The sequence below is a fragment of the Sceloporus undulatus genome, chromosome 4, assembly GCF_019175285.1.
Source record: "Sceloporus undulatus isolate JIND9_A2432 ecotype Alabama chromosome 4, SceUnd_v1.1, whole genome shotgun sequence".
Taxonomy (NCBI): Eukaryota; Metazoa; Chordata; class Lepidosauria; order Squamata; family Phrynosomatidae; genus Sceloporus; species Sceloporus undulatus.
Genome location: NC_056525.1, coordinates 78,626,418 through 78,640,625, shown reverse-complemented (window position 1 = coordinate 78,640,625; position 14,208 = coordinate 78,626,418). Strand labels below are relative to the sequence as shown.

General features: G+C 41.0%; 1 protein-coding gene across 1 annotated transcript in view; it reads left to right on the top strand.

The window, feature by feature from the left end:
- The first annotated feature begins 327 nt into the window (after positions 1 to 327).
- The window catches only part of TRABD2B (TraB domain containing 2B), a 393,013-nt gene continuing 379,132 nt past the window's right edge, over positions 328 to 14,208 (top strand). Inside the window, exons 1-2 of the mRNA XM_042461497.1 lie at positions 328 to 598; positions 6,086 to 6,646. Coding sequence (XP_042317431.1) covers positions 440 to 598; positions 6,086 to 6,646 — 720 coding nt within the window. The 5' untranslated portion in view covers positions 328 to 439. The remainder of the gene's footprint in view (positions 599 to 6,085; positions 6,647 to 14,208) is intronic.

Below are 14,208 nucleotides of genomic sequence, written 5' to 3'. Positions count from 1 at the left end.
CTTCTCCCCCGCTCTTCCCCGCCCAAACCCGTTCCCCTCTGGGCTCTTGCGTGTGTGTATGAGTGTGTGTGAGTGTGTGTGTGTGTGTGAGTGTGAACCACTGCCATGATGACATCCCCAGCAGCAGTGCCCGCCTTCCTGCTGCGCCTGTTCAAAACCCCGACGCCGTCTCCAGCCCCGGGATCCCCACCATCCCCAGCCCCTTTCCCAGAGAGAGAGGCAGGCAGGCCGGGCAAGGAGGAGGGAAGCCCCCGGTGCCCCCACTGACAGCCCCAGGCCCCCTCCCCCCTTCCCTTGCAAAGCCATGGCGGAGATCTGAGCCCCTGCTGCTGCCCAAGGCCGGGAAGGGGCTCTTGCACTTGTCCCAGGCAGGATCCTCCAGCATCGGGCGCCCTCCGAGGCTGGCAGGGGATCTCTGTCCCTCTCTCCCTCTCCCAGGATGGAGCCCCACCTGGCGCTGCTCTGCCTGGTGCTCGTCGGGGGGGCTCTGCCGGCCTCAACGCACCTGGAGCCCCGGAGGAGGAGGCAGCACCACCACCACCACCAGCAGCAGCAGCAGCAGCTCTTGTCCCCCGGACGGTGCGAGCTGCCCAGATCGGTGAGATGGATGGATGGGGGTGATGGAGGTGGGGGAGGAGAGGGGTCCCCAGCCAGCCCCAAGGAACAAGTGGCCTGTGGGCAGCATCACCGTGTATCACTTCACATAGGCTCAAGTCTGTTGTAACCCGCCTCGATCCATAGGGAGAGGCAGGCTATAAATAACATATATTGTTGTGTTGTTGTTGTTGTTGTTATTATATTAGCCACTTCTTTCTTTGAGTTAGGAGTTTATCCTCCAGGGGGCTAATTTTGGCACTGAGAGATTAAAGCACCTTTCAAGCATCCCGCAAATAAAGTGAAAAGGGCAAGCAATTTGGCACAAATGGTTCTCACACCCAGTTGGGCAAATGAAATGATTTTGGAAGCTCAGTCGCTGAAATCCCAAAAGTAAAAAGCTGTGCATGAATGCTTCTTTGCTACCACTTTCATGACAGGTTTGGTATGAAATTGTTTCGTGTACTTATGCAACTTAGCAATAGCAATAACAAGTACATTTCTGTACCGCTTATCAGTGCACTTAAGCACTCCCCAAGCGGTTTACAAAGTGTACGCTAATTGCCCCCAACAATCTGGGTACTCATTTTAGCGACCTCAGAAGGATATTCATGAGATAAACTCCGGATCTCCTCCATGTGATAAACTCCTTAGTCTCAAATGTGCTACAAGATCCCTTTCTTGGGTCAAGGAGATGTCTTCCTCATGCCCCCCTCCCTGTGTGACTTTTTGCATGGTCTGCCAAGGGAGCTTGGGGACACCCCTGAGACTATACTGAAAGAGAAAAGTGAGTCACATCAGCTCGGCCTCCTGGGATCTTGGAGCACCTTTGGAGACTAACTGGAAGAAAGAAGTTGGTGGCATGAGCTTGCCTGCACTTCAGCCTCCAGGGATCTTGTAGCACTCTTGAGGTTAACCCAAAGGAAGAAGTTGGCCACATGAGCTTGCCTAGATTTGAGCCTATTAGGACCTTGTAGCAGCTTTGGGACTAAGGGAAAGGAAGAACCTGGCAGCATGAGCTTGCGTAGACCTGAGCCTATGAAGCATGCTTGTAACATCTTTGAGACTAAGTGAAAGAAAGAAGTGGGTAGTGTGAGCTTGCATAAACTTGAGCTTACAAAGTATCTTGTAGCATCATAACTGAGAGAAAAAAGCAGGTAGCACGAACTTGCGTAGACACGAGCCTATCAAGCAGCTTTGAGACTGAAAGAAGTTGGTAGCATGAGCTTGTGTAGACTTGAGCCCACGAAGCACCTTTGAGACTGAAGGAAAGAAGTTGGTAGTATGAGCTTGTGTAGACTTGAGCCCATGAAGCATCTTTGAGACTTAAATGAAAGAAAGAAGTGGGTAGTATGAGCTCACATAAACTTGAGTCTGCAAAGTATCTTGCACAGTAGTACCTTTGAGACTAACTGAAAGAAATAAGTAGGTAGCATGAGCTTGCATTACTTTGTAGGCTCCAGTCTACACAAGCTCATGCTACCCACTTCTTTTTTTAGTTAGCCTCTAAGACACTACAAGATTCTTTTGCAGATTGATTTTCCAGACTATTATGGGTATATCTTTGAATTCTTTATGGGCTGTGGTTGTTCAGAACCAGCGTAGCGTAGTGGTTTGAACACTGTACTATGACTCTGGAGACCAGGGTTCAAATCTCCGCTCTGCTATGAAAACCCACTGGGTGACCTTGGACAAATCATGCACTCTCAGCCTGAGAGGATGGCAATGGCAAACCCCCATCTGAACAAATCTTTCCAAGAAAGCCTTAGGCTTGTCATAAATCAGAAAACACAACAGCAGCTGTGGTTGTCACTTCACACCTGGGGGGGTCAGGGTCCCTGTCCTTTCCCCATATCCCCATCTAGGCCTGCACTGAAAAGGAAAGTTAGCTTTGTGGGTGAGTGACAGCCTCTTCCATAAGATTATTCCCTAGCCAACCTTGCACCTCACTGAACTTTGCAGGGCTTTGAGAAAGTTAGTTCATTTTGGATCACAACACCCAGAATAATCCCACTGCCAAATCAAAAGGGATTTGGGGAAGTTAGTTTGTTTGGATTACAACTCCCAGTTTGTCTCTGAGGCTGAGAGAGTGTGACTTGCCCAAAGTCACCTAGTGCATTTCCATGGATGAGTGGGAATTCGAACCCTGGTCTCCAGAATCATAGTCTATAACTCTAACCACTACACCATGTTGGTCCTCTCATTGCACTGCAACTCTTTTTGGACTACAGTTCCCCAAATGCTCCAGCCAGATCAGCAGGGCTTTTTGAAAGTTAGTGACATTGGACTTTAGCAACCTTTGAGAAACTAATTTTCTCAAAGACCTGCTAAACTGCTCCAAGACCAAGGCTTGATGCATCACTGAAACCTGGCACAGTGTAAAACCAAGAAGGCATGCCAAGTGTACCATTTGGTTGGAAAGGAGACCCATCTGATTTGCTTTTTGATGTTGTACAGCCCCATGCATACTGTGCTAATGTGCTAATTAAATTGTTTTCTCTCTCATTCCCCCTGTAGCATTAGAGCCCACCTTGTACTTTTGTATACAGTTGTCCACCTTGTGCCTTAGCAATCTATATATAAAACATATTTTTTTTTTTGGGGGGGGGGGGGAAGAATCTCTGCTCTTCTTCCAGACACTGGAAAGCACTGTCAACTTGATTGTGTTATTTTTCAAAGAACTCCTGATTTCTGTGATTTTTATCAACTTTTCAGTTCTCATAATTTTACATTCCTGCCCAGTCTGTAAAAGTAGAACCTTTAGATAAACTTAAAAGTGCTGAACTTTGTTTATTAATTTGCCATTTTGTTATGTTAAAAGAATCAAACAAACCCCCAAACCTCTTGATATTTGAAAGAGTTAGATTTATTATACTGCCTAATGATGTTAAGGTCAACGGAGCTGTGGCTGCCATCCTAGGTGCACTTACCTGGGAGTAAGATCAAGCAAGAAAAAATGTACTTCATAAGACAGATTTTACATTTAGCATTTATGCTAGAGTAAGTTTGCAAAACAATTTGAGGAGCATGTATTACCCAATATTATCCCTATTCGTAACCACGTTGTTGTTGTGTGCCCTCAAGTCATTTCCCAGTTATGGCAACCTATCATGGAGTTTTCTTGGCAAGATTTGTTCAGAGGGGGTTTGCCTTTGCCTACCTCTGAGGCTGAAAGTGCTGTATATATTCATGTATAAGTCTAGAAATTTTAGTCTAAAAATTGACCCCCAAAAATAGAGTCGACTTATCTACGGGTCAGTATAAGTGCTGTACTTTAACTCTTATTTTAAAAAAGGAACCATCTCCTGGTGAACAGCAAGAGTTTAATCTGTCCTGGAACGCTGATCCACCTGTACTCTCTCATCCATCCAGCCTTTAGTGTGAACACAAACAATGGTGCCTGCTGGAATTTTCTACATTCTTTGGCACTGTTTTCTTTTGCTTTATCCTTTAGATCCTTTGTTACATGCCCCTAAGTTTTACCCTTGACTTATCCATGGATCATACCAAAATCCATAATTTTTGCCCCTAAACCTGCCCTTGTCTTATACATGAGATCGACTTATAGTCGAGTATATATGGTATGTGACTTTCCCAAAGTCACCCATTAAATTCCATGGCTGATTCAAATCCTGATCTCCAGAGTCATTTCCCAGTGCTCAAACTTCTGTGCCACATTGGCTTTAAGAGAAGGCTACAGATAATATTATATTTAAGTTATTCACTTTCTTTGACTAGTTAAATGTTTGAGTAGTTACATGTGTGATGAATCACAAAAACAATAGGATAGTGGGATAATCAAATGGGAGATTGTACAGGGAAGTGCCTGCAAAGTGAGTTGCATCCATCTACATGTGCCTGCAGATTATATTATGCATACTTGCTTCAGACTGAAGGTATTGTTTGTATGTTATTTTTGTGTGCATATGGTTAGATACAGAATAAATGAACAAAATGTGTGATCCTACAGCAGAACCATATTTTTCTATAAAATATACACACATGAATTGTTATTTTCCTATCATCATCATCATCATCATCATCATCATCATGATGATCAGCAGCAGCAGCAGCAACATCCTCATTCTCATCCTCATTTTGATGTTGTTGTTGCTATATGCATTCAAACCAACTTTGACTTAAGGCAATCCTATCATAAGGTTTTCTTGACACTGCTTATTTAGAATGATTTTGCCTCTTTTCTTCTTAGTCTGAGAGAGTGTGACCTGCCCAAGTGGGTTTCCGTGGGCAAGTGGGGAATTTGAACCCTGGTCTCCCAGAATCTTAGTGCAACATTCAAACCATTACACCACACTGGCATTCACATCCTTATTATACATATATAAATACTGACTCAAGAATGTTTCCTGTAATTCCTTGCAATAGTATAGTTCCATATGATAATGATCTTCTTTAAAAAAACAACAACCCTCTTTTAACTACAAGGACCGTGGGTTGAATATTAAGAGATGACTAATCAAAGTTAGGTGATTGGCACTATTCAAGTGACGGCCACATATCTGTTTTCTGTTTTGTGAATCACAGATCATCTGAGTTTACAAATGTAATCTAGAAACTACTTAATCCAGAGAGAGTCATGCTGAGATAGTTGCATGGATTTCTGTAGAGGAATCCCAGAATAGATGAGCTGAAGACTAGTTGAGATTTTTTGTTTTTTTACTTCCTCATACATGCAGTATCCACAGCTGTCTTTTGTTCCACAACATATTTATATTAGTTAGTTTTTTCCCTTTGATATTAGTGTGACATACTGGTTCGACTGTTGGACAGCAGCTTTGGAGACCAAGATTTGATTACCTGCTCAGCCATGAAATCCACTGGGTGACCTTGGGCAAGTTGCATGCTTTCAGCCTCAAGAGATGGCCATGGCAAGCCTCTTCTGAACAAATCTAGCCAAGACAGCCCCATCATAGCTTTGCCTTAAGGTCGCCATCAGTCGGAAAGGACTTGAGGGCACATGACAACAGTGATGTTAGGAATAGGGAGAATGTTGAGGAAAAACATGCTCCTCAAATTGTTTTGCAGATTTAGGTTCAAAACACATTGCAGAAATAATCCAGTTTGAGACTGCTTTAACTACCCTGGCTCAATGCTAGAGAATTTAGTTTTATGAGACATTTCTCTGTCAGAGTTCAGGTGCCACAACAAATTGCAGTTCCCAGCATTCTCTAGCACGAAGTCAGGACAGTTAAAGTAGTCTCACACTGCATTATTGCTGCAGTGTGTTTTGGACTGTAGAATAAATTGTAAATGTAAACATGGTGTGCATGCACAATTTCTGCTTGTATTATTTATTTCCCTTTTTTCATTTTGACTGTACCTTGTGGCTATGATGGCTGGGGAATTCTGGATGTTGCAGTCTAAATACCTCTCTTTTTCCCCTCCAAATCTCTTGCTAGTCCTGAATATATTTGTCTCAGCCTTGTCCTCAGAACTAATTCTGTTCTTTTCTGGATTCCTTTTTCCATAGCAAAAAGACTTGAACTCTTTCCTCTGGACAATCCGGAGAGACCCTCCTGCCTATCTCTTTGGCACCATCCACGTGCCTTACACGCGTGTTTGGGACTTTGTCCCAGAGAACTCCAAGGTTGCTTTTCAGTCCAGTTCTAGTGTGTACTTTGAGTTGGATCTCACGGACCCTTACACCATCTCAGGCCTGGCCAGCTGTCAGCTGCTTCCCCATGGGGAGAACTTACAAGATGTACTTCCCCGGGACCTTTACCACCGTCTCAAGCGCCATCTTGAGTATGTCAAGCTGATGCTTCCTCACTGGATGACCCCAGATCAAAGGGGAAAAGGGCTTTATGCTGATTACCTCTTCAATGCTATTGCTGGAAACTGGGAACGCAAGCGTCCTGTTTGGGTGATGCTGATGGTCAACTCCCTGACTGAGACAGACATCCGTTCCCGGGGTGTGCCAGTATTGGACCTCTATTTGGCTCAGGAGGCTGAGAGAATGAAGAAAAGGACAGGAGCTGTTGAGAGGGTAGAAGAGCAATGCCATCCTCTGAATGGGCTGAACTTCTCCCAGGTAAGAAGAATCAGGCCACATATGTGCACTGAAGCCTTAAGGGAGAATTACTTCCTTTTTAAAATAAAGCCTGACCTGTGCTAGGTTGCACCAGTCATATTCTGAAAACTCAGATGCACAATGAGGGCAGCATGTCTGAGATTAATCTATCTCCATGTTCGGTAATCTTTTATGCGAAAACAATGTTGCTAGTATCACAGAAAGTGACTTTTCTAACAGTGTCCCACCCACAGCTCCATACTGAACACAGAACTTGGGAAAGTTATTTTCTTGCATTATAATTCTCAGAGAGAGCGAAAGTGGTGCAGTGGTTTGGGTGCCAGACTAGGACTTGGAGACCAGGGCTTGAATCCCTACTCAGCCATGGAAACCCACTGGGTGACCTTGGGCAAGTCACATTTTCTCAGACTCAGAGGAAGGCAAAAGCAAAGACAAACTCCCTCTGAACAAATCCTACCAAGAAATCTCCATGTCTTAGGGTCTCCATAAGTCAGAAATGACTTGAAGTCACACAACAAACAATAAATTTCCAGAACTCCTCAGCTAGCATATCCTATGCCCACGTTGCCTGAGAAATATTTACTATTATAATCCAGAAAAAGAACTTTTCCACGCTCTGTCACACTCTGAGAATTTCATGAGCAAGAAACTATGTTGTGTGTGTGATCAAATAGCTGAAATCATTAGGAAGCTCATGGATCAACAGTAGTACTTTTTAAATTGGACCCATAACTAACATGTAATTGCAAACATACAAAAATCTTGCCTTTGCTCCCTGTGGTACAGAGCATGTGAAGCAGGGGGCAATGTGAGTGCTATGGTATCTTTTTCTATCTGTTTTCTCTGTGTCACCCACTACGTATTGGAAATCAGAGGGGTTATTTTGCTATGGTTTTCCAAAATTCTCCAGCCAATGTGGCCACTATTCTGGGACTTACTGTTCAAAAAGTGACTTTTCATGCTTTGCAGATCAAACTTGAAATATGCAGTCAATGTACAAATAAATAAAAAAGTAAATACACAGCTAGATTAACACTGGGGTTTCTTCAGTATTTGACATGAACATTTTTGAGATGAGGACTTTTGTGTTTGGTTTTTATAATTGGTATCCATTGAAAGATATATGAAATTACGCCTCTGTATATGTGCCATGTGGGTAACAGACTTGGTTGGAGGGCACACAGTGCAATTACCTTGTTGAAGTTTTGCAGGTCTGGAACAGATGGGAGACCTCGCGGAGTCACCACTTATGTTGTCTTGCATTCCATTTTAGTGGGGGAAAGTGGAACAAGTTCATACTACAACAAAAACCTCTTCAACCCTGTGTGTGTTCTTTCTTTTATACTATATCTGAATCATTCAGATCAGAAAATAGGTGTTTCTCAACCTGTTAAAAACAAGGCAATGTAATGTAGTCAGTTTTGGATTGCTGCTGGATCTGTACTTTTCTAGAAATCTTGCCACTAAGAAAATAAGGAAGTAATTTTAAGGGACTGATAGATAACACAGTGATATACACACACATACCCTGGTCCTGTTGATGTCAATGGGTTCTACTCTTTGGAAAGTGGATTTAAACCTGTATCCTCTTAGCCAGCAGTTTGGATAATTCAGGGAGCTGTAATCCAAAGAAACAGCCTTTTCGAGCTTTGATTTAAATTTAATCTATATTGGCTTGTTACAGACTACCAAAATAAAGCTGCTTCGGGTCCCTTTGGAGGTATGCTGTTTAAATGATGCATGCATCCTAAGGATCTGGAAGCTGCACCAAAGCTGCACTCCAGTGCTTAGGAATGGAGTGTGGCTTTGGCACGACCTCTGGTCTCTTAGGATCCATGCATCATTTAAATAGCATACCTCCAAAGAGACCTGAAGCAGCTTTATTTTGGCAGTCTGTAACAGGCCATTGTCTTTTTGTTGAATTGTTTATCCTAAGTATTGGGACTACCCTTCAATCATCTCAGTTTGGCAGGACAGTCACGGTTAATTATCACTGTCCCACTTTCTCAGCAGCTTTTAAAATGTCCCAGTTCCTTCTCCTACTTTCCTTTCCCATCCTCTGCTTACTTTTGATTTGCGGCAGACAGTTCAAAATGCAAAAGTAGTTTGCAGGAAGGAGAGGAAAGGAAAGGAGGCAGCGTATTGCCCTTTCTGGTAGGCTGATTCCCCCTCCCAAGACTTTCCCAAGGCTTTTCTAAATTCAGTATAGTACATGAATTTCAGGGCTTCTCTGCTTAAAATAGTAGTTTTGCTACTAAACCTTTCCCCTCTTGTTGCCTGGCTGCACCCTTCTGACCACACTCTTATGATGCCCACCCTAACATATCCTGGCTTTCATTGATAAAATGTTGGTGGATATGGGACTATATATGGATGTGTGTTACGTTGGTTAACTGATTTGTATGTTGATTGTTATCACATTAAAACTAGATTTTTTAAAATCAAAATTGTCCTTTGTTTACAGTCATATTGACACTCTTTGCTTTTACAATCAGTGCATATATCAGTTGTTTGAGGTAATGGACTTCAGATGCTTTTCTGAAGAATAAATTGTCTATGCTGTTTTGGATAGAACAACTGTTTTTCATTAACAATCTCCAAAATATCACCTGTGAAAATATGTAATTAGTTGATAGGTCTGCCAAAAAAAACACAAAAAAACCCAAAATGGCTGGATTGGAATAAAATGGGGAAAACATGCTAGCAGACACATGATTTACTAGCACTGAGTATCCCATTTGCTTGTTTGTAGAAATAGTTTCATCCCTTTAGTGGTTCCAGCAAAATGCATTGTGTGAGAAAAAGCTCAGGGCCGTTTCTTAAGAATCTTGGAATCACATAAAACCCAGGGTGGGAAGGGAGGACTTTTACCTTTCAGATGTTTTTGAACCATGGATCCCATCATCCCTGGTCATAGTGGCTGGAACTAATGGAAACAAATTCAACAGAGCCACTCAGTTCTCTGCTCTGCTGAATTATGTAGACTTGTTCATTTTCTGGACCAATTCAGATCATTAAAAATAAAATCTTACCCCTATGTTACGAACAAATGAATTAGTAAATATATTTAAAATGGAGATTTCCATTTGATTAACCGTTCCTGTGTTATTTAAGCAGCCCTGCTAATTAGCAGGAAAGCTTCAATACCCTAAAGGCAGATCCCTTCTGATCTTGGAAGCCAAGCAGGGTCAGCCCAGCTTAGTACTTGGATGAGAGACTGCCAAAGAATATCAGGTGCTGTAGGCTGTATTTCAGAGGAAGGAACTGGCAAAACCACCTCTGAGTATTCATTGCCTAAGAAAACTCTATGAAATTCATGAGGTCACCATAAATTGAGAGGTGACTAGATGGCACATATACACTTACCAACCCACATTAATTAGCAGACTAGTAAAATTATGTTTTGGACATTTTAAACCCAGTAAAAATATGACAGAACTTTGTCAATAGCTTCAGCCATATATAAGTACTGAGCATTTACATCATTAATTGCAATTAAAATCAAAATTTAAAAAAGCACTTTTAAAACTGTATTTGAAAACAAAAAAGTCACAATAAACTATGCAGTAAATATGTTTTGCCCTATGCATTTGCAAGGTGAATGGAAACAAGATTTTACTAATACACTTGTTTGTAACTTGGCCAGAATATTTGCTATACAGCTTTCTCCAAAGAATTAAATGTCAATTTCTGACATTAAGTACATCTTACTTTAAAATAAATTTAGAATAATTAGCCAGAAATACAATATGCCTCTGATAGTAATTAGAATAAAGCTTAGAAAAGTCCTTCATAAAAATATATTTCTCATAAAAATGAGATGCTTTTCAAATGTAAACTATATTACACATTTTCATGGGTTTAAGTACAGTTTTGTGTCACTGTTCTTTTTAAAAGTCCTCTTAGGATGAGAAATAATACTTATTTTTATTTAGCTCTGATTTTAACTTGGCCAGGAACAGCTCTGTTAATATTTATTTATCAGCTTTTCTGCATAAAAAAGCAAAAAAGGATGAAAAATTATATTGCTGGGGAAGACTTTGGTTTATAAAAGTCATTAATTCAAAAATGTTTGTTTAAAAAATTGGAATAATATTTGCTACATAGGGATTTAAAAAAAATCTCTCAAGTCTGAAATGTTTGCTCAGAAGGTGTCTGTCTGAGAATCACTACCAGGTCTTGGAAATGCTACTTTCAGGCTATAACACCCAGACTCCTTCAGCCAGTCCAGTTTAAAGCTGGCTGGAGGATCTGGGGAATTTGAATCCAAAAACTAACATTTCCAAGTTCGAATTCATTGCACTCCACAGTGTTTGTTGGGTGCATAATATGCTTATATTTCTCCATCTGTGCTAATAGAAGAATTGGAAGTAATCAGTATTTAAAATTTTATTTAAAAAAAATTCTACCCAAATATATTCTGAGACAAAAAAAAAAAAAGGAAGAAATAAAACACCACTAACTAGCTGTTTCTTTTTTTGTGCTTTCGAAGAACTGGCTAAACTTGTCACCTGGCAACTTGTTCAAAAGAGAGAAATTTGTAATGTTATCATTCTGTCTAACAATCCCGTTGCTTAGTGTATTGTGGCCTTAGTTGAAAGGAGAGGATTACAATGAACTAGATTTCCTCTCTTAATGCTGAATCTTGGAACTTGTCCTAAGAAACATATAATTAGTGGTATTAATGATGGAAATGAGAAATTGACCAGAGTTTCTATTGCAGTTGGATGTTTCAGCTGGCGGGAACATCTGTGACCATTTATAGCCCAGAATCTGTTATGGGCATCCCAAGAGTTCTTTTTAGCCTGCTTTCAGCATTATTTTAATTGTAGTATATAATTTGAACAGCTTGAAAACTAAGTCCTAGCAAGCATGACATGCTGAAATATCCTCACTCCCCCCCTGAAAGGGGGAAAAACATTCACTTTCCAAACAGTGGATTGCTTTTTCTCCATTCCCTATCTTCAAGTGGTTAGATTTTTCTTTCATTCATTCTTTTTTCTGTTTAACTGATGTTGACCTCTCAATGTTTCAATTTAAAAAGTGAAGATGCTTGAAGGACTGGAAAAAAAAACTTTAGAGTTCCAATCATTATTCTGAAATTAAGTAGTGGAATATGCAGAGTCAACCATGTTGTTTCAGCCATATATGAATAGTATCTAGAATGAGTTTTTATCCCTTTTCAGCTTTCTCTTCCATTTCAGCAGAACTTGCAGATGGAGCATATTAATTTGCCAAGCCTAAAAGAGGAGTGGATGGATTCTAGGCTACTTTTTCCTCTAAACCTCCATGTATCATCAGCCAAAGAGAGAAGCAAAAAAGTGAGGTAGAGTCTGAAACAGACTGGTGGATTGGGAATTGAACCAATTATCTATTCCACCTAGTCCTCACTACACAGTTATTATAGCACTTTGATAACTATGATAATTCCATTTTATGAAATCTGTATAGAACTGTGAGTCCCTTCCCAAACTACAAATCTCAGGATTCCATAGGATAGAACCATGGCAGTTTAAATAGCATAAACTCTATAGTTGTGCAATGTTGATAAAATCCCAGAGTTCCCTGGAAATACAAGTAGAAAATCTATATCTTTATCATCAGAGCTTGGAAAAAATATATTATTTGAATGCCAGCTCCCAAAATCCATCAGCTAGTGGCCATGCTGATGAGGAAATTCTAGCAATTGCAGTCCAGTAAATTAACTTTTCCAAGCCTTGTGTATGACTGAAGATTAGGAATTTTAAAATGGATTTTAAAGCAAAGCTCTGAAGCTGGCCAGCAGAGCTTCACAAAGAGCTCTGTTCGAAACTAGCCAAATAATATGGATTTTTTTTTCATGTGCGAGGGGAAACAATGACACTGGGACATGAAAACAGCAGTAAGTGTGGTGATGATAAGACATTACAATAAACACAAGCAGATAATCGTTGCTATTGTTCACCTTTTGTGAGTCAGAAAGCCTTGCCTAGATACTGCAAACTACCTTGGGAATCTCTGGGTGATTAAATTCTAACCGATCTCATTGAGTTCCTGATTGATCTTCTCCCCAGCCTTGGCCTAAAATATCTTTGCTCTAGGATGGCCACGCGAAAAAGAGAATGGGACTACTGTAGTTTTAATAGCTTTGTGGAAAATAGAATGCCAAGACGTAAAACTTGTATGGCAATATATGTCTCTATGTCTGTTTAGGCCATGTCTCTGTGTCTAAAAGAATCTGTATCTATGGGCCTGAGCAGACGGACCAGGAAAGCACAGGCCAAGTTCATACTGTCCTGACCCATGTGCTCGCCCAGGTTGGTCCATGGGTCAGTACAGGGATGAGCTGGTATTCCCACACCCATCCCCATGCCAGCCCTGGTCCTGGGACAGGTGTACCTCTCCTTACCTTGATGGCTGTTGCTGCAACTAAGAAGCCCTTCAGTCACCACATCTGATGCAGACACACAGACATTTCTACTTCATGAAGAACCTTCCAGGGTCACTGTTTGTGGCACTTCAGAAAATGTAAAATGATAGTCTCTGTGTTAAGAACCTTAAGAGTTTTCCAGTTCAGCATGTGAAACTGAAGAAACTGACCAGTTTTGCTGCACAAAAGATGTCTGTTCAAAGACAACCAGATAATATTTTATTGGATGCAGGGAAACAGTGCATCATCTGCCTGGTAATAAATGTACATGCTAAACTGCAGGGACAGATTTCACTAGAACTTTAAAACCTATTTGAATGCAAAATGCCCATCTTGGAATGTGTGAAATTCAGAGAACATGAGAGCTTTCCCTTCATTATTGAATTAAGGTCAGCCTGTTTCTGCATCTAGATCCAAGTGGATGGTGTTTGTTGTCAGGTAGCAATTTGTGCATCACTGGGAAATCATGCTGAAGAGACCACAGATGTCAACAAAATGTACACATGCTATTTGTTTTTGTAATATAAACAGAAATACAATGCATCTTGCCAGAGCAGAGAGAACTGTGACCAAGGGACTTGCCACACTCAGTCTGCTAGGCAGTTACAATATATCAAGCCCCGTGTTTCCCATTCTTGTAGGTTTTTAATCTTTAAATCACACTTAAACCAAACAGACTGTGGATGGTTTCAAACAGAAGAGTTTCCACTGACAGCCCTTCAAGCTGAGGATGGCCAGGTGCTCTGTCAAAGGGAAGAGATTGCTATCCTAGGAAAGGTTATGACACATGCAGTTTTTACTTTTTTATGCTTTAAGCTACTATTGTCATTAATGGGGACGTCATAGCACTTTATGTAGGAAAAAAACACAAAACACAATTGAAAGGATGAATGTGTCTACTTCTCAGTGTCCCTAATCTGATTTTTTTTTTTTAATGGAGTCATCCATGACTACTCTGAAATAGGCCAGAGGAGGCATCCTGAGAGAATGTCCAGTTGGATAGCCTGCATGACATCTGTTTCTGCCTGAAAGGGAAAATCCCTAAGGTGGGTTAACATAAACAGGCATCCTAGCACTTTTTGTCATGGTTGTCATGCCTTGTGTCATCTCATGATTCTTTGTAGTTTTGCTTCTGTAAACAAAACAAAGGAAA